The sequence below is a fragment of the Colletes latitarsis genome, chromosome 8 (assembly GCF_051014445.1).
Source record: "Colletes latitarsis isolate SP2378_abdomen chromosome 8, iyColLati1, whole genome shotgun sequence".
Classification (NCBI taxonomy): domain Eukaryota; kingdom Metazoa; phylum Arthropoda; class Insecta; order Hymenoptera; family Colletidae; genus Colletes; species Colletes latitarsis.
The window spans coordinates 33,834,850-33,861,210 of NC_135141.1; the positions used below are offsets into that span (position 1 = coordinate 33,834,850).

The 26,361-nt window shown below is 41.3% G+C and overlaps 2 protein-coding genes across 2 annotated transcripts; one reads left to right on the forward strand and one right to left on the reverse strand.

The window, feature by feature from the left end:
• Positions 1-907: 907 nt before the first annotated feature.
• On the reverse strand, positions 908-25,934 carry Miga (mitoguardin). Its single transcript, XM_076770543.1, has 9 exons — positions 25,808-25,934; positions 25,444-25,594; positions 25,127-25,270; positions 3,259-3,446; positions 2,381-2,512; positions 2,057-2,169; positions 1,821-1,989; positions 1,389-1,622; positions 908-1,322 (listed from the first exon to the last, which is right to left on the reverse strand). Exons 1-9 carry the CDS (start codon positions 25,898-25,900, stop codon positions 1,005-1,007), a joined length of 1,542 nt encoding a protein of 513 aa, XP_076626658.1. The 5' UTR covers positions 25,901-25,934; the 3' UTR covers positions 908-1,004.
• Positions 6,245-24,936, forward strand: Uzip (beta-pore-forming protein unzipped). Its single transcript, XM_076770545.1, has 5 exons — positions 6,245-6,653; positions 19,608-19,806; positions 20,363-20,742; positions 21,882-22,216; positions 22,289-24,936. The coding sequence occupies exons 2-5, from the start codon at positions 19,608-19,610 to the stop codon at positions 22,782-22,784; spliced, it is 1,410 nt and encodes a 469-aa protein (XP_076626660.1). The 5' UTR covers positions 6,245-6,653; the 3' UTR covers positions 22,785-24,936.
• Positions 25,935-26,361: the final 427 nt, after the last annotated feature.

Genomic DNA, 26,361 nt, shown 5'->3' on the forward strand with positions numbered 1-26,361 from the left:
ACGGCAACTACGAATGTTTACTAGTAATAATATTGCTATCATCTTTAGCAACGTGTGTTACAAGTTTTAATCAATATTAATATGTAGTAGTTTCATAAGAGTATTGTCTAAATATTTCAATAATACATGCGGTTTAAATTTTATAGATAACCAAATGAAAAGTATAATACACTATCAAATAAAATGATGAAATAGTTTAAATTGCCAGAAGTTTCTGCAATGAAATTCATGTATATGTGTCAGTTAAAGAATATATTATTAGTGCCTTGACATTAATGCACAGTACTGTCTTACAAAGTACACAAGGAACTAGAACAGTTTTATTACTTGCTACCGTTAAATGCTGTGAATCACAATTTCATACTATATATATATATATATCTAACATAAAATCATTTTGTTCTGATATTAAAATAATAATGGTACAATAAAAATTCATTTTTATTACAAAACAATTATATTTAGACATTTCGCACGAGTCTTTGTACTAAGAACGTAGGTTTCACTGTAAAGTACAGATGAAATGCAATGAACAATGAATATTTACATATATAATAATATTTCTGGCTCAACAATCTATAAAAAATTCAAGTTTGTAAAGGAATTAAATTATACAAATTACTTTGTCTTTCTGAAAAGTTAACAAAATTTATATATACAATGAACAATAATATTGCCTAAATAATGGTTCTATTTACATTACAAACAGATAAGTTCGCAAATGTGATAAAAAAAAAAATAGTTCAAAATTTGTACATAACATTTTAAATACATATACATTTTTATCATGTCTGTAAAAAATGTTTTCTTCTTTAAAAGAATCGTACATAAATAGTAAGATCGTTCGAGTTTGAATTAAGTAAGTAGATATATGTATATATTTTTATATGCCGAAGGACGGCATTTGATTATCGAAAGTCAACTTCGGACAGCGCTTATTTAATTATATCAGTACTTTGCATACATTTAACGTTTCAATGTTATGTCTATTTGTTTATATTTAATTAGCAGCCTTCTAACGAAAGCCTTTGATTTATATTTTCAACCCTTACCATCATCTCTTTGAGTACATCTTCAGCCAGGCTGTCGACACTGGTGTATCTTACTTTAAAAAAATTAAATATATCTACAAGGAATTCGATAACTTGATCTCTAAAATAATGACAAGTGGAACGTAGACTGCCTTCTGGACCTAAAAAGCCCCACACGAGTACCGGAGAAATTTGTTCGGAAATCGAGTAAAAGTGTGCCAAAAATCCTTTGTCGTATTTCAACATTTGTCTTTTACCAACGAGAACTGACCAAACCGCAGTACCGATTGCCTTAAACGTAACGTAAAAAGTAATAAACAGAACCAAGATACGTACTATTATATTTGGAATACTCACAGTTTCACGGAAACTAGCGGAGATCCATCTGTTTTGTAAAATTGCTTTAATGGACGATGGTGGTTTTTCAACTTCTTCAAACGCGTCTAAAAGTATAAAATCGATCAGTACGTCGTAGAAGTTTATGCACTTGACACCTCTCGCTGATAATTCTTCTTCCATCATATTATGATTCTTTGGATCGAACAAGAACTCTAACATCCGTTCGTAATGCATCAAATAATCCTTCGGATCCTGACGTTAAATACATTTATTAAGCATTGAATTTAGATTAACACGTTGACCGCCACATTATACACATTTAAAAAATATATTCGATGTTTGCTGGGCGGCCAACGTGTTAAGTACTATTTATGTTTTCTTAGAGGAAGTAAATGATATATGTATGTATATACATCTCTATATATATATATATGTATGTGTTGTGTATACCCTGTCTGCATACATGATCAAATCGCTAATAACTTGTCGGCCTATGTCTCTGATCCATAAGTTCACAGACGGAATAGTAAATAATTTTGTATATGCTTGTCGCAAACATTGCACTTTCGCTAAATACTCAACGTCCGAGCCGCATTTCACCAGTTCTGTATGAAGCCGCCTATAAAAATTACAATCGATAAATGTTACCGTATCTATTAGAATTAAAGTGAAAGAATAATTTTTACCTGCAAGAAATACCAGTGTCCTCGTGTTCTTTGAGGGCAGCGTGATAGAGTTCTTGCTTCTCGAAATGTGGGAATAACTCGGAAAATTCTTCGAATTCGCGCAAATCTGCTACCTGAATAACGAGTACGGAGTTTAGCGTCGATCAAAACACATATACGATATACAGGGTGTTCGGTCACCCTTGGGAGAAAATTTGTTGGTTGGCCAAACACCCTGTATTTTGTAATTTACAAAAGGAGACGAGCAATCTTACAGTTCGTTATATCGTCGTACGAAGTTTTAATTTTCATTTGAAATTCTACTCTGAACAGGTGGAAACTTACTCCGTCGCGCGCCGACTCGAAGGACTCCGGAGAAGATGCAGCGTCCGCTTTGTCTTTCGTGGATAACCGTGTCCCTATTTTCGAAGGTTTGTCCAAGCTCTCCTCGCTTTCGTTGCGAAACAATACAGAGTGCTACGAGTAAATGAAATTAATTGTTTCCCCTTGCTTACAATTTGCTTCACGTTCGCTAAGATCTACGATTACGAGGCTCGAACGAAGGAATAGGAAGGAACAGGTTTATTTCGTTGTAATAAACTTGTGTATTTTAATTGACACGATCATTTGAACGTGTCCGTTCTTGAGCTGCACTTTGCACGTTTAAATTCGAACGACAGCGGTCGCGGTGCCATGAACTTCCTATGTAGTAATTCTTCCTTGCGTCAGGTCAAGTGACTCATTCCGCTAATTACTCCGGTCAGTTATCATTTAAATTGGATTAATTCCCGTATTTTTTTTTTTTTGTTATAGCTCGCAAAACGTAATTGATGAGCCCAGCGGAATGGAATGGCAGTGAATGTGAACCAGACAAGATTTAGAAGATAAAAGGAAAATTAGAAAAATAAACAAAGTACAAAAGGAACTTTTTAATGAGTAAGTTAGTTTAATTTCGCCAAGACTAAAACCGTTAACGATCAACCTACTTTCTATACATCTGGCGGCTAGTTTTAAATAATCGTTGATAACGTATCCGTGAAAAAAAAAGAAGAAAAAAAATAAAGAGAAAGAATCATATAGCGGTTGGAGCTTCTAAAAAATGTTCACCGCAATAAACACGCCCCGTGACTAACGATATAATAATTCAAGGAGTAACGGAGATTCGCTTCAGCAAACGAAAAAGGGAAGAAGAAAAAAAACACAAGGTAAACCGATATGCCTACCTGGTCGATAAAGAGGAGTTCCGCCTGGCTCTGGATTTGATAACCCATGTCAAGGAGCTCTTGGACGTCGTGCGTAAAAGCTGCATCCGCCTTAGACGGTAATGCGAGCGTGTCATTGCTGAACGAAGAGCTAAACGCAGCAAGAGCATCCTCCCAGCAATAGAGAGCCTTTTCCAGCGCCTCCAGTCCTGCATCGTTAAGTCGAACATCGTTTTACATTTGTCAATTTTCATTCTACACCGGCGCGTGCGTGGTATCGCAAACAATCAATTCGAATTCGTTTAATTCGTTCTGAGAAACGGTTTCGCGCGACGACCGGAAAGAACCGTGGATCCAGTGGCTAGCAATTTGTGACGAAGAAAGATATTTTACATTGCGGAAGATTCCCCATAACGTACCCTCCGCAGGTCGAAACTTTTTTCGTTTCCCGAGTCGCCGAGGTCTGGCTGCTCGGCTATCACGGTGTTCCATCGCGGCCAGGGAAAAGAAAAATGTAAGAAAAGTAGAGGAATCAGTCGATTAGTTTTACCATTGCGCAGTTACAATTTTAACAGTTTGCCTTCGACGCGACCAAGACAGTTTTCTCGGTTTACTGCCGTCGTCAACATAATATCTGTGTTCTCAATCTCGAACGAGTACACAGATTCAATGTGTCTTTTGATCTTTATTACGTCTCGTTTCTTTTTTCATTTTATCAGTATCAATCGCTGATACGGTTGCATCAAGAATTAGCTTGCTTGTAAAACTTTAATCGACAGTGACAAACGAACCGGTTCTGTCACTGAACGGATTAATTAAATTTTCTTTGTGACAACCTCATAAATCACTCGTAAATCAAAACATTCAGAAGATTAGAAGTTCTCGATACGTTATTATTGCCAAGAGAAAATTAACAGAGACGAGTACGTCGCGATACAAAGTCTCGACTTAACAGTATTCAGAGTATTATTGTTATTTAAAAAAAGAGACTTTTCGATCGTATCTCCAAATTGCAATTCATAATACTAACGTCGAGAATCTAGTTACGTCGAACGACATACAAAACGAATACGCAGATTTCTACGTAATACTTTCTCTTCTTAGTTTAGGCATCGCCGAAGCGTATCTCGAGGTCTCCATTTTATTTACATTGGAGCCAAGTTCCGACAGAGAACTTTCTATGAGATGACTGTTTTTCGTAGCTGGTTTTTTCCCCCCTACACGATTTCCACATTCGTACGGTGAAGCACGAGTGATATTGATTTAGTAACGATTCGACATCTCGGAACCGGAATTTTGGCCCTCCTCTTGTTGCGTAGCTAACAGACAGCATATGTGTTTATAAAAAGACGCGCAACGTACGTGTGCTGTCAGCGCACACATCATACATCATCGATATACAAAGTAAATATGGCTTGCATTTATCTCGACTTGTATCGTTTTGTACGTATGTTGTATTTAGCAGAGTACTCGTGTATTCGATCGGCCGAATAGTAATTGAACGAAATTCGAGTGGTTTGAAATACGTATTCGAGCTAGGCTCGTTTTTCCCCAGCTACTCGGACAGCTCTAGCCCAGACGGGAAGAGGAAGCTTCGTCGCGACTCGGTACTTGGCACTCGCACAAGTGGCAAAGGTAAGTTCAACGACTGATTTTGCAACGGCAGAAGATTTACAAATGAGAGACCCTGTTGGCCGGCGTGTCAGCCAGTCAGCAGAGAGTAAGGGGTTGAGAGCATCTACTTAACGTTGTCACTGTCGCAGGATTTAAATTCCGAGTCGGTGACGACATTCACCGTATTCAACGTTTTGTCACTCGTAACCCGTGCAGACGGAACCGCCGGAACGGAAGTCGAGCGCGCCGTATCAATTACGAAGGATAACACCCTAAAGGTGAGCTCATTAGTCTCAATCTACGATAAGAACAATACTACGTATCTACGTCAATGGTTACCCATAAAGTCTATTACGGACCGCACGGGCATACGTCTATGTAGGCTTGTATCTACGGAATACGCGAACCGATGTAACAGTGGTTGTTATCGATGCACATCGGGCAAAGGTCAGATACACGTTCTTTCGAAAGATGCAACTGAATGCATACAGGTACGACGGATAACATACTGCACGAATGAACCCGCTTCCCTCCGGAATTTTTCATTTTTATTTAAGGGTATTTTAACTGCCATGGTTCTAGGAAGGGGGATGCGATGCACAGAGGAAAAAGAAATATGCGCCACACAGGGAGTAAAGTTGTGTGTTTCCCAGTGACGTACCAATAGAAACGCGAATCGAACGAAACGACATATCCAGAATGCACGCAACAGTTAACGTTTCGTTGTTGCGATAATATCGACAAACGATATAAACGATTTCGCTAACCGTGCGTAAATTGAACACGAAATTGTATCAAGTAACGTTAAAGAGTGCGCGTGATCGAACGTAAATGCAAATCAATTTCATCTACAAAGGAAAGTAATTTAATCGAGTCGTTGAACGCGATACTCGTTATTTCTGTAACGATCGAAAGACGAACGATTCGATTCGAAACGTCTTTTAATTGGTCGTTCAGAGTAAAGAACGAACAAAATCGTTTACAATTGTTTGCCAGATCCGGCCGTCTCCGAGCGATTACTCGTTTCAAAGCGTTCGATAGAAATTAGAATATCGAAAAGAGGATAACCTAAAAGGTGCTCGCGAGCCGTGCCACTCGAGTTCACGGCGTGCAAGTGTCCTTTTATTTAACCAAGAGATTCCGGTACGAGTCTTACGAGAAGAGCTTTCGTGGCGACTAACCCTCGACGATTCTCGCCATCCCCTTATTACAGAAAAGATACCCGAAAGAGTCCACCACTGCGATGCTGCCGCGCCGGATGGTTGGCGTCAATAATACCAAAGTGACGTAATCCTTTTCGAGGTTCGTTATTGGAGGATGTGTCATCCAATGGGGAGGGGTCGATACGGCAGCTGGGAGGCGCGCGCGGTCTCAAAGTGTGCTCCGGGCACGCGTTGCGGCATCGCGCGTTCGCCGCGCTAGTAGTGCGCTGCTGGAACCCCGACTAGGCAGGTCCGAGAGCGATACGAGGAAAGAGCGAGACATACAAAACTACCGACCGAGAAACGAAGATCGACTGAGTGACCGAGCGCGCAGAAGAAGGGAGGGTGTGAGACACACTGGGTCCTTGCGCTGGCGTCAGTTATTCGGCTTGCCGTTTGCTTGCCGGGCTTAGTGCGATCTTGCTTCCGAGGACTACGGGCCGTTGACACGCGAAATATACAAATCGAAAAAGTATCGTGTTAACGTTCGTTTAGAATAAAAGACCGGACCGACACACACCTAGTGCCAGACCGCGTAATCCTGTCCCCTTGATGCCAGTATTTGGACACTCGCATTATTTGGATTAAGATAATGCAATAGTAAGTACGATTGTTTCCTTCTCTATGGTTATTGAACCGTTCAGCGTCATCGGAAACGCGTCGCTGTATTACCAACACGGTTTTCGAATCTATTTCGTACTGCGTATTGAATCAGATCGTACGCGATACATTTTATGGGGGGAATTCGTTTCGACGCGAACCAACGGAAAAGTCGATTCAACGCGTCAACGTCGAACGTCGAAGGAACAGCTCACACGCCTAGGATGGCCGAGAAATTCACCATTTTTGCGAATAGTTTCCACTCTTTTCGAATAATCGTGATATCTGGCTAGCAGATCGAACGATAAATTCAGTCGGTAGAGGGAGAAATGTAGAAGATGTGCAGCGAAAATATTGCGTAATTCGCGAGAGGGTTAACGAGACGCAAGGATATCGAAGGATAAAAAACGCGATGCTCATTTTAAAAAATATTCGTTTGCTTGCTCCTGTGATCGTTCTGGATCCAGGTATACTTCCCGTATAGGTCAAGTTCAGGGGTCAATACCTCGTTCCCGTTGAATCTCGAATAAAAGTGAATGCCGTAAATGTAGCAATAGCACCGCACCGACAGATCGATGGAGGTGCCTGCTGCGCTGGTGAACTTGGAAATTTCCCTAGCACACGCGCACTTCCTCCAGTTGTGATATTTGCGTATCCGTTGTACCTTGCACCTTATAAAAGGTGCATTTTTATTAAATCAGCTCTACACTAAGTAACCACGAAATTTTTCATCTCTCGAATATATTTACAAAGACTATTTGGGCGTACAATTTACGCGACTATATCGAAACAATTTACTCATTAAAGAAATGAATCTCTTTAAAGGTGTAAACACGTAATCGATTATTATTTATCGCTTGACATTTAATCATGACGAAATCCTCGATTCAAATAGTTTGAAAGTCGAAGGTGAACAAGCCTCGAGGTTAAAATGACCTTTTTTTTTATAATGTTTAACGAATCGAAAAATTGATCGAGCATTAGATACTTAAAGGTTAATGGTTAAAAAAAGTAGAGGTTTGTTTGTTCATAAGGTCGAAACTGTTGATTTATCATTTGTTGCATCACCCGATACGAGAAATAACTTGAAGTAACGAGGAAAATTGAACTATTCGTACAGAGATTCAATATTCAGCGTTTACGTCTTGCCTTATATCGCGAAAAATAAATAAGAATCCGGGACGAACAACGTGGCTCCGTAAACAAGAACAGTATATGTATATAATTGAACTGTATTTACGTACGTTCGATTAAGTTAATGTAATGCATAACGTCGGATGAAAATAAAACGTAATTGAGTTCGATACATTAGGCACGCCTAATGAATAATATCCTAATTGCACGCGTAAAGTAATAAAGTATACCCATTTGTATAACGAATCGTGCTATTAACTGAAGTGTAAACACGCAAGTTCCAAGTAAAAATTGAATCAATTACGCAAAATTGATTAAATTCACTTATGCTAGAATTAAAATATGGTAGCAAATACTACTGAAATTAAACGAAGGACTCTGTTATGGAAAAAGTTTCGATTTCCAGATCCTCGAGTCAAGGGAAAAACAATCGTTGTTAAACATTACTTTGTACTTAGTTTGCGAATAATAAAAAAAAAATAAAAATAGAGAGCAGAAGAAAATTAATAAACCGGTCGTGGGGGCAGAGGGGGAGGGGGATTTTGAATCGATCACGCGAGTCGCACGAAGACGACCTGCCGATAGATGCAAATTCCATGGGTAACAAGATACACTACATGATCGCGTCAGTTATTAGGTAATAGTGGATCCCCTGTCGAGGATGCTTTGACCCTGATGAGGCTAATAAAAGTGACATCATTATCGCTCGCGCCGCAACGAGCTTTTAACCTACGTGGTTCGCTCTGATTTTCATAATCTGGTTCACATCATCGTGCTCTCCCCCATTAGTTAGTTGTTAGCTCGCCACTCTATCTCTATGCGCCGACAAAGTGCGAAGGACGCGGTCATCGGTATCGCTTTTCTTTTCCTGCCTCGTTTTCATTTTTCTGCCTCCCATATTCTTACTCCGTTAACGCAGAAAGAGAATCTAGCTCTTTACTTGGAAGCGTATTAATGTTCTTACTATCCTTGGATGAGGTAAGCATTTAGAGAGCATACACCGTGGAATAGCAAGAGGGTAAAAGGTGTATGTACCCCCCACTCAGAGGCTGCCTTCGTAAAGTAGACCGACGGAGGTCATACTATACGGCTACGAGCCACGTCAGCTGGAAAGATCTTCTGTATCTCGATAAACCCGAGGCTGGTCGCCTAACACTCTGCTCTTCTTCCCGTTACAGTCGGAAATAATCATTCTGGTCGCAAGGGAATCCCACCATTTCCCACCAAAACATTTATCCTTCAGTATCGAACAGTTTCTTCGACTCGAATTACTCATCTTGGTCGTCAGTTGATCCTCCGTCTTCCTCGACTCTTGGTAACTTCGAAAGATCTCGAAATTTTTAATCTCGTCTTTTCGTATCCTTTAAACCGGAAGCCTCTAATTGCTTTCAAGAAAATCAGAGCCCTCGAAACTTTCTATCGTATCCCTTTCCTCTCGACCCTAGCGGAGTTTACTTGGATCTTAACTTTCGAACGCTACGAAAAGACTTGGCGAGCCTAGAACGAGCTCTTCCTCTTGGTTCAGTCACCCGGAGCGCCGGATCACTGACACAAGCTCCCTTTTGGTCGACAAACCCGGCAGAGGACATTTGAATTCATTGAACGTCATCAGGGTATTAGAACTATTTTGATGGCATCGCTCGTAGGCGTTCGACTCTCGAGGGCTTTCGTAACTTGAAACAATTCCGACCAGACGCGCTCGCGGAATGAATTGAATTCGAGTACCTGGAAATGACTCGGTGAAAAGTGGCGTAAGGTCGGCGTGTAAGTACCTACGATGCAGCAACGACGCTGTAATTATTCATAGAGTCACGGACGCCTCGCGTTTCGACTCGTTAATCTCTTCCTCTACCTCAACCCCCGTTAATTCCGCGGCCGGATAAAACATTACGACCGTACTCGATTGAATCCTCATCCTGGAGGAACCCAACGAGATCGTAAATTTCTTAAGACGTCAAATCATTGATTTCGCATATCGGTAAGAAGCAGATTGCGTTAACGGGTTGAAAGATTTCTTTCTACGGTTCCGACCGTGGTCTTTATCTTTCTCTATTCACGTCGCTTAGCTAGTTTCGATAGTGAAAACGTGCTTGCGTTGATGTCTCCAAGAAATTTACGACCTCGTTGTATCTCGAAGGCTGCAATGTAGGATTCGTAGCACTTTGGAATCGGTACGGTAACAGACACGCTAGCCGAACGACGCGACGTAGCGGTTGTGGGTTTTTTTTTTTTTTTTTTTTTTTATTCGAAACGGATGCGCTTTTTAGCAACGCTTCGGATGAATCATCTCCCCGGGAATCGTGAGACGATTCGCGAAGGAATGTTCCCGGATAAGCGACAGAGAAAGAGAAACAGGATCCGTTAGCGAAATGGTCGGTTGAAAACCGTCGGTTCGCCAACAATCGTTGCATCCGTCGGCGCACGATATAGGCGATATGCATGTTAGACACGTAACGATTTACGAGTTTAACGAGAAGGTTACTAAAGCGATCTTGGCAAGTTTATGGAGCTGGGAAACGCTGGTTCGGCGTTGCTTCGGATTTAGATCGAAGAAGTTCAAGGGCTCTTCGTATCGAAAGTTCGCTTAAAAAAAAATTGTTTCCAGTCCCTCGTATTCGTAAAATTCGACGTTTCGTATGCATCGATCCAAATACACTGTGCTTTGCACGAGTGCAAGGAGACGACGTTACTGATCGGTACCCCCTAATGGTCCTCTTCTGCGTGCAATATCATCAGGGGCCACGTCGATGGCAAGGGGGTCTTGCAGACTGCTGGTTAAATTTTCGCTGCACTCACGGGCAATCGAGCGACGGAAATGAGTTTAACAATGACTGCGGAGACGATCCGGTTGCATAGGTGGCCTTGACAGTGATAAATAGATACCGTCGTTGGTCAGGAAACGCGAGCTTTCTTGCACTTTTCGTTTTGAAACGCTTCCAAAATGCTAATGGATTTTCCTTTTTTTTTTTTTTATTCCCGATCTATCGTTTCCTTCATCGAGCAATTAGGGTCGCGTCGTCGACGACGAATTGACCAGTTTCGTCATACGTTTCGTTTGAACTTGAACCACTCGGTTTCGCTGATCTAGCAATCGCGTTTGGAGGACAACGATGATGGGAATAGAAGTCACGAGTGTTTAATTGCCTTCGACCAAGGACTATTTTTGGGGTCAAGGAAGTCGCGATTCACGGAATTGGTATATCAACGATCGTGCCAAGCTGGTGACATTAGGTTGTCGAGCTCTCCTCGCGACTCGTTACGCGGTGATAAAACATACAGAGCCACACGAAACTATCTATTACCTATAATTTTCGTATCCTGATTAGAAAGACTCCTAGATCTAGCAACTGATCCGTAGATCGTAAAAGTATTCGATCCGTTCCTGGAATCTTTGTACCGATTACGTTTCTTAGGATCGTAGATAAACAAAGGTTGCTCTGTTCGTACGCGACTAATTTAAAGGAAGTACTGTTTAAACTTAAAAAGGAAAGAGAGGAAAGAATTAATAATAATTATAAATATTGTCGTCGTTCGAATACTTTCGTGCGTCTGTGTACGAGTAAAACGTGACGCAATAGGATAAAAAAAGTCAGGAAATCGACTTTGCTTCGCGAGAATGTTGATAAAAATGAAACCGGTGTCGCTAGACATTGTACAAATCCTATTTTTATTTATGAACTTTGCGTTCGCTCAATTTATTCGCGTACGTCAGCGTCGAGCGACGGCCTTCGGAGGCGAATCTTCCATTATCCTTCGCAGCGTTCACGCGTTCTCGGCGTCGAAATAAACCACCCTTAATTTCCAACGAAGGCCGACGCACTGCACCACGCGCATTGAATCACGTTTCCTGGGAGCGCGTTATTGATTGCGAGACGAATATTTCCGCTATGGCCAATTCGGTGGCATACGTTCCGACGTTCTCGACATCGACTCGTCTATCTCGTCTATCCCTCCAAATTTGGGAAACTGTCAAACATGATGGATAACGTTGCAGTCAGCGACGTACTCGGGACACGTAGAGTCCACTTCGTATTCAGGCGAACTTCATAACTGTGCATCGTATACAAAAGTTGCATACAAAACTCGGTATTCTCGAGCACAGTAAGAAACAACTGTACACGCAGGCATAGATCTCTTTAAAATAAATAATATTTTATATAACGAACAAATATTAAATTTATATTACATAAATGTCCGTTACTCGAGACCGATAGTCTCGTGAGGTCGACTACTGTTACAACAATATAACCCCCATGCATCTATGTGTAACATTACGCGACGATCGGTTCTCGAATTTACAGGAACGATACGCGAGCCGTACCGTTCAATTAGAAAATATTTAATTAATCGATGAGTCACGGGATTTGTTTCCGCGCGGGCCTCTCTGTTCCGATTCGCGATATCGTCGGCACGTTTACGTGGATTGTTCATTGCGCCGTCCGTGCAAAGGTAAAGAAATAAAAAACCTACGAGCACCGGACGAGAGCGAGGTCTCTTTGTTCCATTGTTCGAGCGACACGCGCGCGAGTCGACAACGCGACGCAGGCGGGTGTCTAAGGTGTTTCACCGTGACGTGGGTTTGCTTTGTGCCCGGTCAGAATTTTTACTTGTTCCTCGTCATTACCGCAGTCTGAGGGGTTCTCGTCGCACCTAGGCGCTGTTTTTCTTTTTCTCCTTCCACGTTTCGGCCCGCGGCTGAGGGCGACGTGTGGTGCCCGTGCACGTGGCCAACAAGAAGCTCGACCGTAAAGAAGTGCTCTCCACTCGTTGGATTGCCGACGCACGACCATAAGGGAGGGAGCCGTTATCATGGTAACGCTGATAGCATGACCGTGGAAAGTCGATACCTTCCTCGTTTCGTATTCAGCGGCAAGGGCATGCCCTATCTAGGCGCATACCGAGCCCTGACCCGTGTTTACTCTCGTTTCGATATCGTTAGCCTCAAAACACCGGCCGATCGCGCAGGAAGCGCGTTATCAAACAAATTGCAATAAGTAGCCCAGGCGACAGGAGCGTTTTGTGCCCGGAAAACTCCGGCAATTTTTCTATCAGACCCGTCCAACGATTTTCTCACGTGAGAGGCGAATTGTTTAATCCGACCGACGCGGATTATTGTATAAATTCGAGAGATCGTCCGCGTGCGACTTCCTGACCGAGATATTTTCGTTCTGGTAAACGAGGACTAAATTGATCCAGACCGCACGCATTCGCACGTCTAATCGAATAAAATTACTCTAATCATAAATTTAACTTTACTCGGCGCCGTAATTGATAAAAAACGAACCGGACGACACTTTCAGAGAAAATGGACACCGAAAACAGCGACGGTGATCGCGAACTGTAGTTTTCTTGCGTCGACTTGCACGTGCGAGAAAATTCGCCAACGCGTTTTTCGATTTCTTTTTCTTTCCATGTTCTCGACGCCAGGCTCGCATCGTTTTTTAAATATGTCTCACGCCTCGCTGGCTGCGGTAATAAAAATGTTCGACTTACGAATCACGTATGGGGTTCGGTTTTAATAATCGTTACTGTATTTCGGTCGTTTATCAGGAGGGAAGGGGGGGACTTAATCTGTTTATCGGTGCATACGCGTACCCTCGTGAGTGGTCCCTTTCACGCGCGATCGACCAACGCTCGTTTCTTTCGCGTTACACGACCGAAGGTTTCAAATATCCACGCGGTTGCAGCTTTTACCGGCGTCTAAAACCTTCGACCTTCGGTGCACGAATCGTGTTCTTGCACGATTATGGATTCGCTTCTCGGCCCAATACGTACACCCGTTCGACGAACGGTATCGCGTACTAGACGCGTTCCATGCGTCAAAATCAAGGATAACGACGAGAAAACATTAGTAATTCTAATAAAACGGGTTTGTCTTGCCGATGTTCCCACACCTCTGGCGAGATATTGTCGCGATAACGACTAACCTACGGCGATGCCACAATTGGAGGCGTATTGCTGCGGAATAGGCAACTGTAAACGGACGTTAGAATTTCTGAAAGAACATAACGCGCTAAAAGTTCGACGAGATACAGAATTTTTTAAAAATGGGACGAGATTCTAGAGGCCAAAATAACACGAAAATCAAGAATATCATAGAATATGTAAAAATTATTTTTGGTTACAGGGGTCAATTACAATAATTTTTGGTCAATACACATACTCTCGAAATCCCACGTACTTTCGAGAAAAAAAATTCTTTATCGAAAATATACTGTGTGGCCGGAAATGTTTCTATAACTTTTTAACGAAGCCTCAATCAAGAAATTAAAATGTTTACCAGGGGTGGCCGAACCTTAACTGAAATCGATACAGTTCGACTATTAGGTTCTTCATAAAAGTTGTTCGTAAGAGAACTTTTGCAGAACAGTTTGGATCAGTTATTTTCGGAAGAATCGGCACAAGTTTATCAAAACAAGCGATGTTTGTAATAAAAACTGATCGTGTATTGTTAAAGTTCGCAACGAGACGCGCCGGAAAGAAGATCTCGTGGGTCGAGGCGTTGAAACAGGAGCACCGTTGTCGTAGGTTAGGCGCCGCGAATCAAGAGAAGGCCGAAACTATAACGTAACGTCATAATCACGGGCGTTATTTGTCCCGAGCGAGACGATATTTAGAAAGGTTGTACGGTACAATCGATCGAGGTGCTTTCGCCGAAACGCGATTCGTTTCAGAAAACGACCTGCACTTTCTCTTAAATTGCTAGGCCGCCCAAAGATCGTCGAGCATACCAGAGCTAATTTCCGTCCGTGAAAGTCAATTATCTAATTTCATCGGGCAACGTTTCACCGACGCATCGGATGCACGCATCGGTGTGTTTCACATAATTTTCTTCTCGGTCTGTTATTTTACTAGATACTCAGGGGGAAAGGTTCCTACCGCTCGTGGAACGCGTATCGCCGACCAATTAGACGCGAATGCGGGTCGTAAGCTTTTGAAATTATAGATAATCCAAGTATCGGTTCGTTCTTATTTCCCGCCGGGCACCAAAAAGGTTCAAGACCTTTTTCTGTGTACCTTTCGACGGAAGATTGTAGATTACGGGCGTTAGAAAGTGGCGTCAGCTAAATGAAAGGCCTCTCCGTTGCCCGTCGAGTTGGACATTATTTAATAGATCCTGTGCTACAACCACCCGGGGCAGATTCTGTTATTTAAAGTTACTCAGGTTTTCTATACGCTTTAGTTTGAGACCATCGTTCGGTTTATGCCAAAGGGTCCTCGAGTTATTATTTCGAGCAAAGTAAGTTTGGCTGTGACGTCAGCCATCGGTGGCCATGATGGAACGGCAGACGAGTAGGATTTCACGGCCCCGCAGAGATGATAATCGTCACCGGTCTCTGTTTCGTACCTTGCGACACGCACAAGGCGATCTCAATTAAATAAACTCCCTGGTATGCTCGAGTCGGAATAAAAGTTCTGTTCAGTTAAGGTCAGTGGGTCGGCGTCGTATCAAATGAAATATACGAATCCAAGTCTGACCGAATTGCACGAAGGACGAGGCGCGTTAATAATGCATGCGACATACATAGTCCACCTCGTACCCTGTAAATCTTGTCAATGGCGCCTGACGCGTCCGTGACTGGGGTGCGCACGATTTCCCCGTCTTCTTCTTCGACGTTTCTTCGTTATTTTTTATTCTCTCCTTTTCAATTACACGCTCGCGGGCTCGACTATCGCGGCTTTCGATTCCTTTGACGAGCCGCGCGACTGGTATTGAATTCCGCGACCGCGACCAATCCATCCCGTGGAAAACCACAACGGGGCAATACTCTTTTTCGGGACGATTGCGTCCCGTTACGCGCGCCTCGACGACCATCCTCTGTTGTTTTCGACGGGCTTTCATGGAAATAATCGACGTCGCGCACGCCAAACTTCCACCCACTCGAGCGAACCTTTCCGATCCTGATCGATGAATTATTCCGTCTCGAGCAGAAATCAACGGGGACGAACGTGTCGCTTTAACGACGAAGACGGTAATTATCCGAACAAAACGATACTTTGTTGATACACGAATTATCCCTGTAATTTTTCAACGGCTCGACAAAGCCGGTTTAGCAAAGTTGCGTCGCGCGTATTTTTAAATCGCGCGTCAAACTCACCAGCCGGTATTACTAGAAGCATTTTTCAAACTGGTATTCACGATATCTCAACGCGCATTTAATTGATTGACTCGAAACCACGTACGTGTTACGTTACACGCCTACTTGTCGCGTAAATCGGGATTAAGTGTTCAGGGTTGTAAACTCGTGTCATTATTACGTATACGTATTCTCGAATATCTGTAAAAAAAAAATTGTATCGCCTTCTGGTAAACGTTTCTAGCCGCGATGCGCTCGATGACCAAGAAAGGTGATTGCACCGTCGACACCATTGGCACGGTTCCACGGATCGTAATAAGCGAAACAAACAAGTCATCGAAGGGTGTAGTCCCTATCAAAATAAAATTATAAACATTTTAATCGTCGAAAAAACGCCGGAAGATCGCAATTGTATTATTGCGCGAATAAAACGTTGCCAATCGCCTGCACACGAGTGCAATTTACACGTCGTGGGTATACACGGAAGCCTGGGAAATGACGTAACACAGATTCCGCGCGATCCGCTCGAGGGGGTGGAAAAAAAAAGGTATCGAGAACGCGATGAGAGGCCTCGACCTCGTGGAAACCGAGGCAAAGGGGGAATATATTCTTTCCCGGAAACGACCGGACTCCCGGGTTTCGCGAATGTAAATTTCGCGTCATTTCCAACGATAAAAACGAGGCGCAAAAACTGACGGGGCGCCTCTTCAACTCGTGCCCGGGACATTATCGCCTGGCGCTTGGCGTATCGAGAACCGGTTGCAGGTCTTAACGTTCTGTAACATGTCGACAGGCCACCTACTACGAGTGCCTCTCTTCATTACGTACGCTCGACTGATAACAAACTTGGCCCGCGATGCGTTAAATACCATCCAGGGTCAAACGGTTCGAACCCATTCGACGAAAGTGCTTTGCTTTTGCCCCGAATTTATACGCCCCCGAGGCGATCGGGTAGTTTAGGATAGTTGATTCCCAGCCCTTTCACACCAAAATATCAAACCTTTCATTTCTACGGCACGAAAATTAGAGAAGCTAATTATTCAAAGTGGGTAGAAAATTTAGATCCACCGTAATTAATGATAACGACAACCTCCTTTGTCGCGCGCGACGTCTCCGCCATAACGTTTACAGTCTATTACTATTTCGTTGTAGCGTAAACGCGGTTTAATCGCGAAATTACCTCTGCGTCGTTAGTAATTTTTCAATGATACGATGCTTGATAGTTTAAAGATCGTTGCGTGCCAGAAGCGAATTTAGATATCTTGGAATACCGTACGGATATGATGTAAAGTCGAGAGGAATCCATGCGAAATCTCTGTTATTCGGATAATAAAATAACGTGGTTGTTGGGTTCTTTTAGCGACGTTGACCGTGTCGAGAACAAGAGCAGGAAGTATGCTCGGTATCGAGAATTTTAATTAAAAACGCGTCTTTTAGCATACTTTCGATGTTGAATTTTTCCAGTTTCGATTTAGACGCGGCCAGAGCGGTAGATTTTATTGCTGGTCGTTCAACGTGCTCGACCAACCGTCACCGGTTCTAGCATTTCGCGTAGAAACGCACAATGAGATATCTCCCGCCATCGAATTCTTTTTTTTTTTTTTTCTTTTTTCTTTTGATCGTTTGATCGCCGCTCGAACAATACTAGCTTCCGTGGAAACTGCGTGCCAGAACGGAAACGGTTTCGTCGACTGCATAAAGTGTATCTGTGCGTGAAACGTACTGTTCGAAACCATTAGAGCAGCGTTTTCCGCGATAGGTGTGTAACATGCTCCGAAGAGGACACCGAACGATACTCTTTTTGCAAGGGTGGCGCCCTTCAAGCAGTTTAGAAATCACTGCGTTAGAAGATCCGAACAATTCGGGAGAATCGTGTCTCAGGAATGAAAGAAACGCTGCGTATACATATACTAAATCCTGGACGCGCATATTTGCATGCTTCGGCGTGGTATATATTAAAAGTCGTTTCCTCGAGTAAAATTTATCTCCTTCGTGTATCGTAAAAATTTTAATTCCAGCTTCTCGCGAGCCGTAAATCGCATAAATTGTCCATTCGGGGCTTCGATCGACCATCGCGATATCGGACACTTTATCGTCGAAACTAGCAACGACTCGCGAATTGAATTTTAAAAATCCTTTAAAACGGAAAAAGAAACACAGATGCTCTTTTGTCCCTTCGAGCGCAACGCGTCACGTTTTTGTTCAGGTTTTTTACGCAACGGGACAAAGGGAGTCTAGTTCTTTGTGACCTCTGATCTCTTTCAACCGGCAAAGTGGATTACGTACGGGCTTTTGTAATTCGGGACACGCCCGAAAATTTTATCCACCTTCTGTGCACGCACGGTAACCTCACGGAGTTTGTTAAAAAAAGCCCAAACGGTCGAGCAACGCGCTAATTCAGCGCGTTAAAATTTCGCTCCAAAAATCACGGAAAGCAGCTCATAATTCTTGATTACTGTTACTTCATAAGCGCTGTTGGTTATAACTTTGTTTTCTCTTTTATCGTAGATTACTGTAAAATTTATCGCACCTGGGCAACGCAAACCGGTTGTAAGATACGGCGAGCAGATTGAATAATTATGGGTCTCGAGAGGGAGGGGGGGTGTTCGTAAAATTTCACAGGATTTTTCGAGGCATTTTAATTCATTAAATATTGATTGAAATTTCGAGACCTGCTCGAATCGAAATATCAATAAACTTATTTACTCCCGAGCGTCAGGATCCTATATTTTATCAAATTTCCATACACTCGTCGCTTGAATCGTTTGAGATTCGCAAAGAATGCGACGTATTCGGACGTTTCGGGCGTTTAATGAAATTCTCGTGCGCATTCGGAGCATCGGGTTCGATGTGATGCTAGTTATTCGAGAACGCGGTCGAGCGAAATTCTCAAATCGAAAGGAAAGATACTAGAGCGCAGTGGGCCACGAACGATATAAAATAAGCATATTATCACGTAAACGGATACGCCACGGAACCGTTATAGTAACTTGTATCGAGCCGATGTGCCCGCGTTTCCACGAGACCATTAACTTCTCGCGATCAGACGCGTGCGATACGCGCGTTCTAAATCTTATCGATAAATCCTGATGGATCCAGCGATCTTCCACCGATTGTTAAAATTGTTAAAATAAAAATTGCCGTCGAAATATTGACAATCGAAAAAGGTCCGTTCGCGAGAAGAAAAAGAAAACTATTTAAAAAATTAGTTGGCATTAACTGAAGCGAAAAGACGCGCGGTGGGTGCAAGGCGGCGGTGTGCGAGAGCGAGATCCAGTTATACTCGAGCTGTGTTAAAGATACGCTCTGTAAGCAAGAAACATAATCACAAAGAGCCGGGGGTATTACTGTTACAAAAGTTAAGGTCGCCATAACACGGCACCACTGAAATATTATGCAACTCCCGTAGTATTATCCGTCAAGTCGGGAGAGGAACGCAGGAAAGCAACTCTTTTCTCGAAATAAAATTCTATTCTTTACGCGAGTGAGATACCAATCGACACACACGGCGTTAAAAGCAGAGTCGATATTATTCCGTGGCAGCGGAAGCTGGAGTGTCTCGTGTTAGCTGGCCAGTATTGCAGCAACAATCACGTTACAAGCTCGTCTTCTCCGTTTACCGCGCTCGATCCCTCCACGGTTGGTGTTCGAACGCGGTTCGCGGATCCACCGAACGAATTATCGAAAAACACTCTTAAAAACAATCGTGTGTTCTATTCTCTGTTTCTTTGTTTCTTTTCAGATGTTTTGGCAAAGAATCTACCTTGCACTGGGACTGTTCGGTGTCCTGTTCCTCCTGACGAACGCAGACAACAGCGTCCACATTTTGTCAAAGTACCATCAACTGATCACCTCGACTACCCTCAACTGGCTGCCGCGCGCACACTATGATCCGTCGAGGGAAATAGTCGTCGGCGGCTTCGAGTTCGAAGACTCGGAGGGTGCGTACAAACTAAAGGAAAACGAGAAAAAGCAAAGATAAAACCGTAGACTGTTGGAAACTGTTACGGGCATCCGGGCGTTCTCCGTGTCCTTTTGGACGATCGCCTCCTCTCGACGTCAGCGTCGATGCAGGCTAGGCTTCTCGACACGCGACGTCAGCGATGTGACATGGGTTATACCACTTACACTACGGGCTCGAGCAACTTCCTTTCATTTTCTTTTTCAATACGATTAAAATCTCGACGATCAGCATAGATGCGCGAACACGATCATCGAAAACCCAGTAGTCAGCTTTAAACCAGTCGACTTATCGATGTTGAACATCCAACGCTGTTTAACCCCTCGAAAGATTCTTTTTATAAAGGACACGGTTTACGCTTGGTACCCTCTAACAGTTTTACCATGCTCTGGTCCCGGACTTACGAAAGTTAATCGCGTATTGTTGGGGAAAGATCAAATTTCTTTCGTCGACTCGCGCGTTTCCTGGCTCGACGACAAGCGCGGGAACGCGGTTGTTCCGTTCCCTCGATAATTGTCGACGACGCATTTTTTCAGACGACTCGTACAATCAGGCAGAAAAGTCGGAGAGAAAGAAGCCCCTGTACGTGTGTCGCGTACTGCACACCACCGTCTGGGTGGCTGGTAGCCAGAAAGGCGACGAGAAACGATGCACCGTCACGATTCACGGCAGCGTGCAGTCGTACGACAAATACGAATTGTTGGAGAACGTCGACAATGCCGCCCGCGTCAACTGGGAACACTGGGATAAATACAAACCGACTCCCATAGGAGCGGTGGCTACGGAAAAGATGTTCGTGGCGCGCCACGCGGTTCACAACAACAAAGAGGACTCAGACGCCTCGCCGAGGTACACCCATTATATCGGAACCTTGAATTCAAACGACAATCTTGGAACTATCAGCTACGTGAGAGACGTAAGTAATTGCTGCGCATCATTCCGTCTCTGGTCGGGTTGGGTACGACGTTTAACGCGTTTGCTAAGAGATTAATGGTTACAAGCTTTTAACGTGCTCCGTGGTATAGTAATCAACCCCCAACCGGCAGACGGGGATCTCAAGTAACCGAAACCGTTCTTTCAAACCGTATCTGATTAGCGAAAGTAGTCGTCCGCTTAAAGCTTTGAGTAGTCTTGTGTTTTACAAGACAATATTTACTGTAGAAACACGTCAACACGCAGGTGTACGTTTGTCTCTTCTAGGCAACCCTGCTGCTTCCCTGAATCACAATACGGGATTGTTCTACAAAATATACAGGGTGTTCGGTCACCCCTGGAAAAAATTTTAATGCCAGATTCTAGATGCCAAAATAAGATGAAAATCAAGAATATCAATTTCTTGATCGAGGCTTCGTTAAAAAGTTATTAAAAAATTTCAAATCGTTCTAGAATAATTATTTTCGATTGCGAGGGTCAATTATAATAATTTTTGGTCAATACACATACTCCCGAAATCCTACGCACTTTCGAGAAAAAAATTCTTTACCGAAAATATACATATTGTGTGGCCAGAAATGTTTCCCCGATATTTCATGCGTATGTTTAAAAAATCATAACTTTTGGACGGATTGAAGGACTTTAATGATTCAAAATTCAAATGCGTATTAATGGAGTTCTAGAACCACAGAAAAATGAGTCCAAAAAATACATTATACTATTATACTACCCGTATAATAACTTTTTAACGGAACCACAATGGACAAATTAGTATTGTTGATTTTCGTCTTATTTTGGGCTCAAGAATCTCCCATTAAAATTTTTTACCAGGGATCGCCCCGAACACCCTTATAAAAGAAATATTGAGAAACATAATATCTATGAAAGTTTGAAGATTAGTTTGGATCGTATAGAATACAGCAGAGTTGAAGGATATTGTCTGTAATGTCGGTATTTTCAGTAAGAAATAATAGTCTTTTCGTTTTAGTACAGGAAACTTTATCGAGCAACGTAGCTTTTAATAATCTCACTGTAAATTGGCATCGTACGATCGCAATAAAAGTGTTGACAAACGATTGTTTCACGGTAAGAGAAATTATTGGAAAAATCTTCTTCTACTAGGATGGCACGGAAGTGACTGCAAAATCGGGCGACGTTCTCGTCGAAACCGAACCGATATACTACGATTTGACTAGAGTTAAATTAACCTGGTCTAAAAAGCGTGTGATCAAGGCTACGCCGCTTCAACTGGGCAATGCAACGATTTCCAATACCGGACCGGAAGCTGCAAACATGGCGCAAGCTTTTGGATACACGTACAAGTATTCGGTGTACTGGGGGCAAGGGCACGCTATCTTGAAAGGCCTAAATACATCGATCACGTTGACGAACGGAACGGTTTTGCCAAAAATAGTTTGGGGTATAATGGAGACAACCGAACGTTCGGATGTACACACGTGAGTATACTTTCAGATTGAATAAATTTTAAACTCCGTTTGTTATTGTATTCGATTTTACTGTCTGTACAGGTTAGAGATATTCCTGGAACCTGGTACGGGTGTAAACGTTACACTGAACGCCAATTATACCGACATGGAAGTACCCTACTCTGGAACATTGATCTCTCACTATGAGGACGGCGAAACGAAATCACGTGTGATCAACGGTATTCGCAGAGAAGAGACTATGTTTGACATAAAACCAGAATTCGGACCTATTTACTTCTTAAGCAATAATAGTTTAGTTCCTACCACTACTATACCGCCCACTACAGAAGCAAGCACTACCGCGATGCCTCGAGACACGAGTAAGGACGCGCGTAAACAAGTTACGGATAACGAAGATCACGACGAGAACATGATAGTACCACCGAAGAAGTCAGACATGTCTAATATGCAAAGCGACGACGGCGGACCGCTGTCCCTTAAGAACAAGGTAGAAGTTTCACATTCTGGAACGTGTTTACACAGATTAAACATGATACTCATACCTTTCTTAACGATCATCGTCCATAGAAATACGTGAAAATACGACTCGAAAATTCTAAATCCTAAGTTGCAATAGTAATATATTCGTAGAACAATATTGAAGAAAGATAACAAAAAAGAAAAAAAACAAACGAAAAGAAAATGTTGCTGTAATTTCGTACATAGCAATTATGGCACGAAATAAAGCTCCTTGGTTAAATCGCTGATTGTCAGGGCTGTGATATGATATCAGCACTGACATATGCTTGCCTTTCGAGAAAACTTGATATTTAATATATATATATACATAAAAATATATATATACACGTTTAGGATAGCAAAGAAATACCTTAATAATGAGCTAGTCTCATGACAATGTTAAGTACAAGCGATTGCAGCCAATGTAAATGTTAACACAAGAATTGTTAACATTACCTCTATTGTTGAATAACTGAATGTAACTATGACATTCCGTCTTTACTAATTCTGCTGTGAATCGATTTTCCAGCTAACTATTTTATGCCTTTGCAAAGTGTAATTCTAGATCTTCTAGAAGACTTTAAAAGCTTGAAAATGATGATATCTTCTTTGAGAAACGTGTTCAAAGAGAGTTATAATTACTGCAGGTATTATCTCGGGCAAAATAGCTTATAATGAAAACGAGTAAAATGAAAATGAAGGATAAAGATGCGCGAGTTAATGTAGCTATGATATATTTTTGAGATTGCAGTATAATTTTAGAAAATTGTAAGATTTATAAAGGTGTAGCAAGTAAGAATACGTAGAGTATAGGTGGATGGGTACAAGTATTTTTCAAAACTATTTTAATATCATTTCCATGACCGATGTAAATTTTTTATAGGATTTGCCATGTAGCGATAATAGTCAAAATGAAAGAACAATCTCGAGGACGAGCCAAGATTTAACCATGTACAGATTCTGCATAATTCTGAACAAAAATTTACATTCCTAAACTGTTAATATATTTAACCACCGAATGTAATTTCTGTTTTAAATTTAGTCCAGTATTTTATGTACCCATCTGTCTCACATGTAAAGTGATAGGGCTTGCAGATTCCTAGAAGATTATTATTAATGGAAATTGTAATGGCAGAGGAATGCAGTATTTTAATTTGTATAGATATGTTAATAATTTATAAGGTACATTTCTTTGATAAGTGAAAGAGAAATATGGACTTATTTAATTCTGTGTCTAATTTAAACGTTTTTTAGTTAAAAGCATAACAAAGAAAATATTTTCATATATTCGCGTATTTCTGATCATTTTTACTTGAAATTATTGGTATGTATATGTATAACATGTTTCTACATTCTGACTAGGTGTAATTGTTGTAAACTTATTTAACCGTTTATAGTTTGTCCTAACAATGGTAACAACATTGTATAATTGTCATATTTTATTATATTGTAATATCAATAGAAGTAATATAAAATATTCATTTTAAACACGAACAGATGTCCATGGGTTTCTAACAGCATTTATCAAAGTAAGCCTAATCACAACATTGTGATATTCAGTAAAATTTTATGTAGGCATAAAAGAATATAACATATTCTGTTAAATAATTTGTTGATTATCATAGAAAGCAATAATTTGTTGCGAGATTGGGACATGTGAGTTTTAGAATGTTGTGTGTTTAAATGAAACAGAAGAAAAAGTAGGTAGAAGATGCAAGATATTATGATGTTTAATATTGTGAGCAATATTTTCTCATTGTGAATAAAGTGATGTAATGGACATGGCCCAAAACAATTGAATAGTAAGTCTCCAGGATAAAATTATGAAAGGAAGAAAGAAAAACATAGAAAATTGATAGAAAATGAATACTGCTTATTTTTTAGTTGCTTCTTCATTCTCCTGTATACATTTGAGAAGATATTAAAAACTACGATGCAAGCAAATGAATTTAGTAATGCCAAGGACTGTCCTTAGCTTCTACAACCATCTGCATTAAACAAGTATGTTATTTGTGAATAATCTATTATGCTGTACATTATCATGTAAATATAAATGCTACATGTACATGTAAAAATGTATTCAACCTTCAATAATTTATGAATGCATGATACAAATTTTTTTTTATGTTAAACAATGCATACTACATTGTTACTTTTTCTTAAATAAAATTATTTGATCACATCCCCCACATACGTGTAATAAATAAACATTCAATTTTGTAACAGTAGAATTTTTTTTCTTTTTTTTTTTTTTTTTTTTTTTTTTGTAGTTGTTGAAATAATCAACAAGCTACCAGTCACTATTTCTCATATTAATCTTATCTTTGCATTCTAAAATGCAACATAATACTGTGAACACGATGGAGTGAAATATTTTTAAATCTATTAAGTGTACATATAATTGTAACAAAGTTGACTTACCGAGAACACCATATTGTTGTGGACCAAGCCTCCCATCGCCATCTGGACCTCCTGGAACAGAGGATATAAGCGATACATGTTCGCTTATGTGACTCCTACTGCTAGCTTCGCTTCTTCTTGCCCATGACACTAATGATAATGCATCTGCACAAAAAGAAATAAACATATTACATTGCATCCTAATCATTTTATCTTATATTAACACCTCACTGAAATTTGAATGACTGTAATTTTGTTAATATTTTGATTCTAGTAACTACTTACTCTACTTACATCTACACCTACTTATAACTTTGTATTTTATATTGATAAATTACCAAAAGTAGAATTCTTTGCATTTGCAAATCTTTGTTTTGCATCTCTTAAAGGTCTTCTTAAGGGGGGAAGAGGATGTCTTCTTCGTCTTTTTAAAAACTGAGCCAAACCTCCTAATAGTAACGATCCTCCAGTGAGACAAATAATAAAAATCTACGAAGAAAAGTTGGTATCATTAAGAGACTCTTGGGTACTGAATTTGAACGAGTGTCATACTAAATTCGTACTTAAATGATTCTCGGTCTAACGATAATAATAATGGAATTATGAAAGTACAAGGTCCTCGTTTTTAAATATTATGTAATATTGGAATTATAAAATGTAAATATATTTACTCTAACCTCAAAAGAGAATACGAATACTTGCTTTTTGTGTTCTAGATAAGTGTATCGATGGCAGTGAAATTATGTAACGTTTATACAATGCACCTAAAAACTGCCGCGCGTTAAATACGGACATTGTCAGTGTCTTTGCAATAAACTTTATAAATGGAGGAGCACGCACGGTCCGAACCAATGAAAAAACATTAATTTTTAACAAAGTACTGCATACTGCTACGAACAGTACTCGTTTGTGCGGCAAGATTCAAAGCATACAGTATTACAGTCAGCGTTACCAGACGACAGACCGGTGCCCAGAGGAAACTGCGCCACCACTTACATACGTAACGGACTCGTGTACGTGAGCTTCGGTCCTTCAGCACAGGCACCTGTCGTATGGCAGATAGGTTGAAACTCGAAATCGTATGCTGGTTCACGCAAGTCGGATTTCAACCGTTTCGTGAGTGAGAAGGAAAAGTTCACATTCACATTTTTTCTCAAATTTCCGAAGCTATCCGAAATGCAGCTCACATACATGTGGCTGTGCGTTAGTGTGTGTAAGTGGAGGGGCAATTTTCTCAGAGTATCGGGTTACCGTCT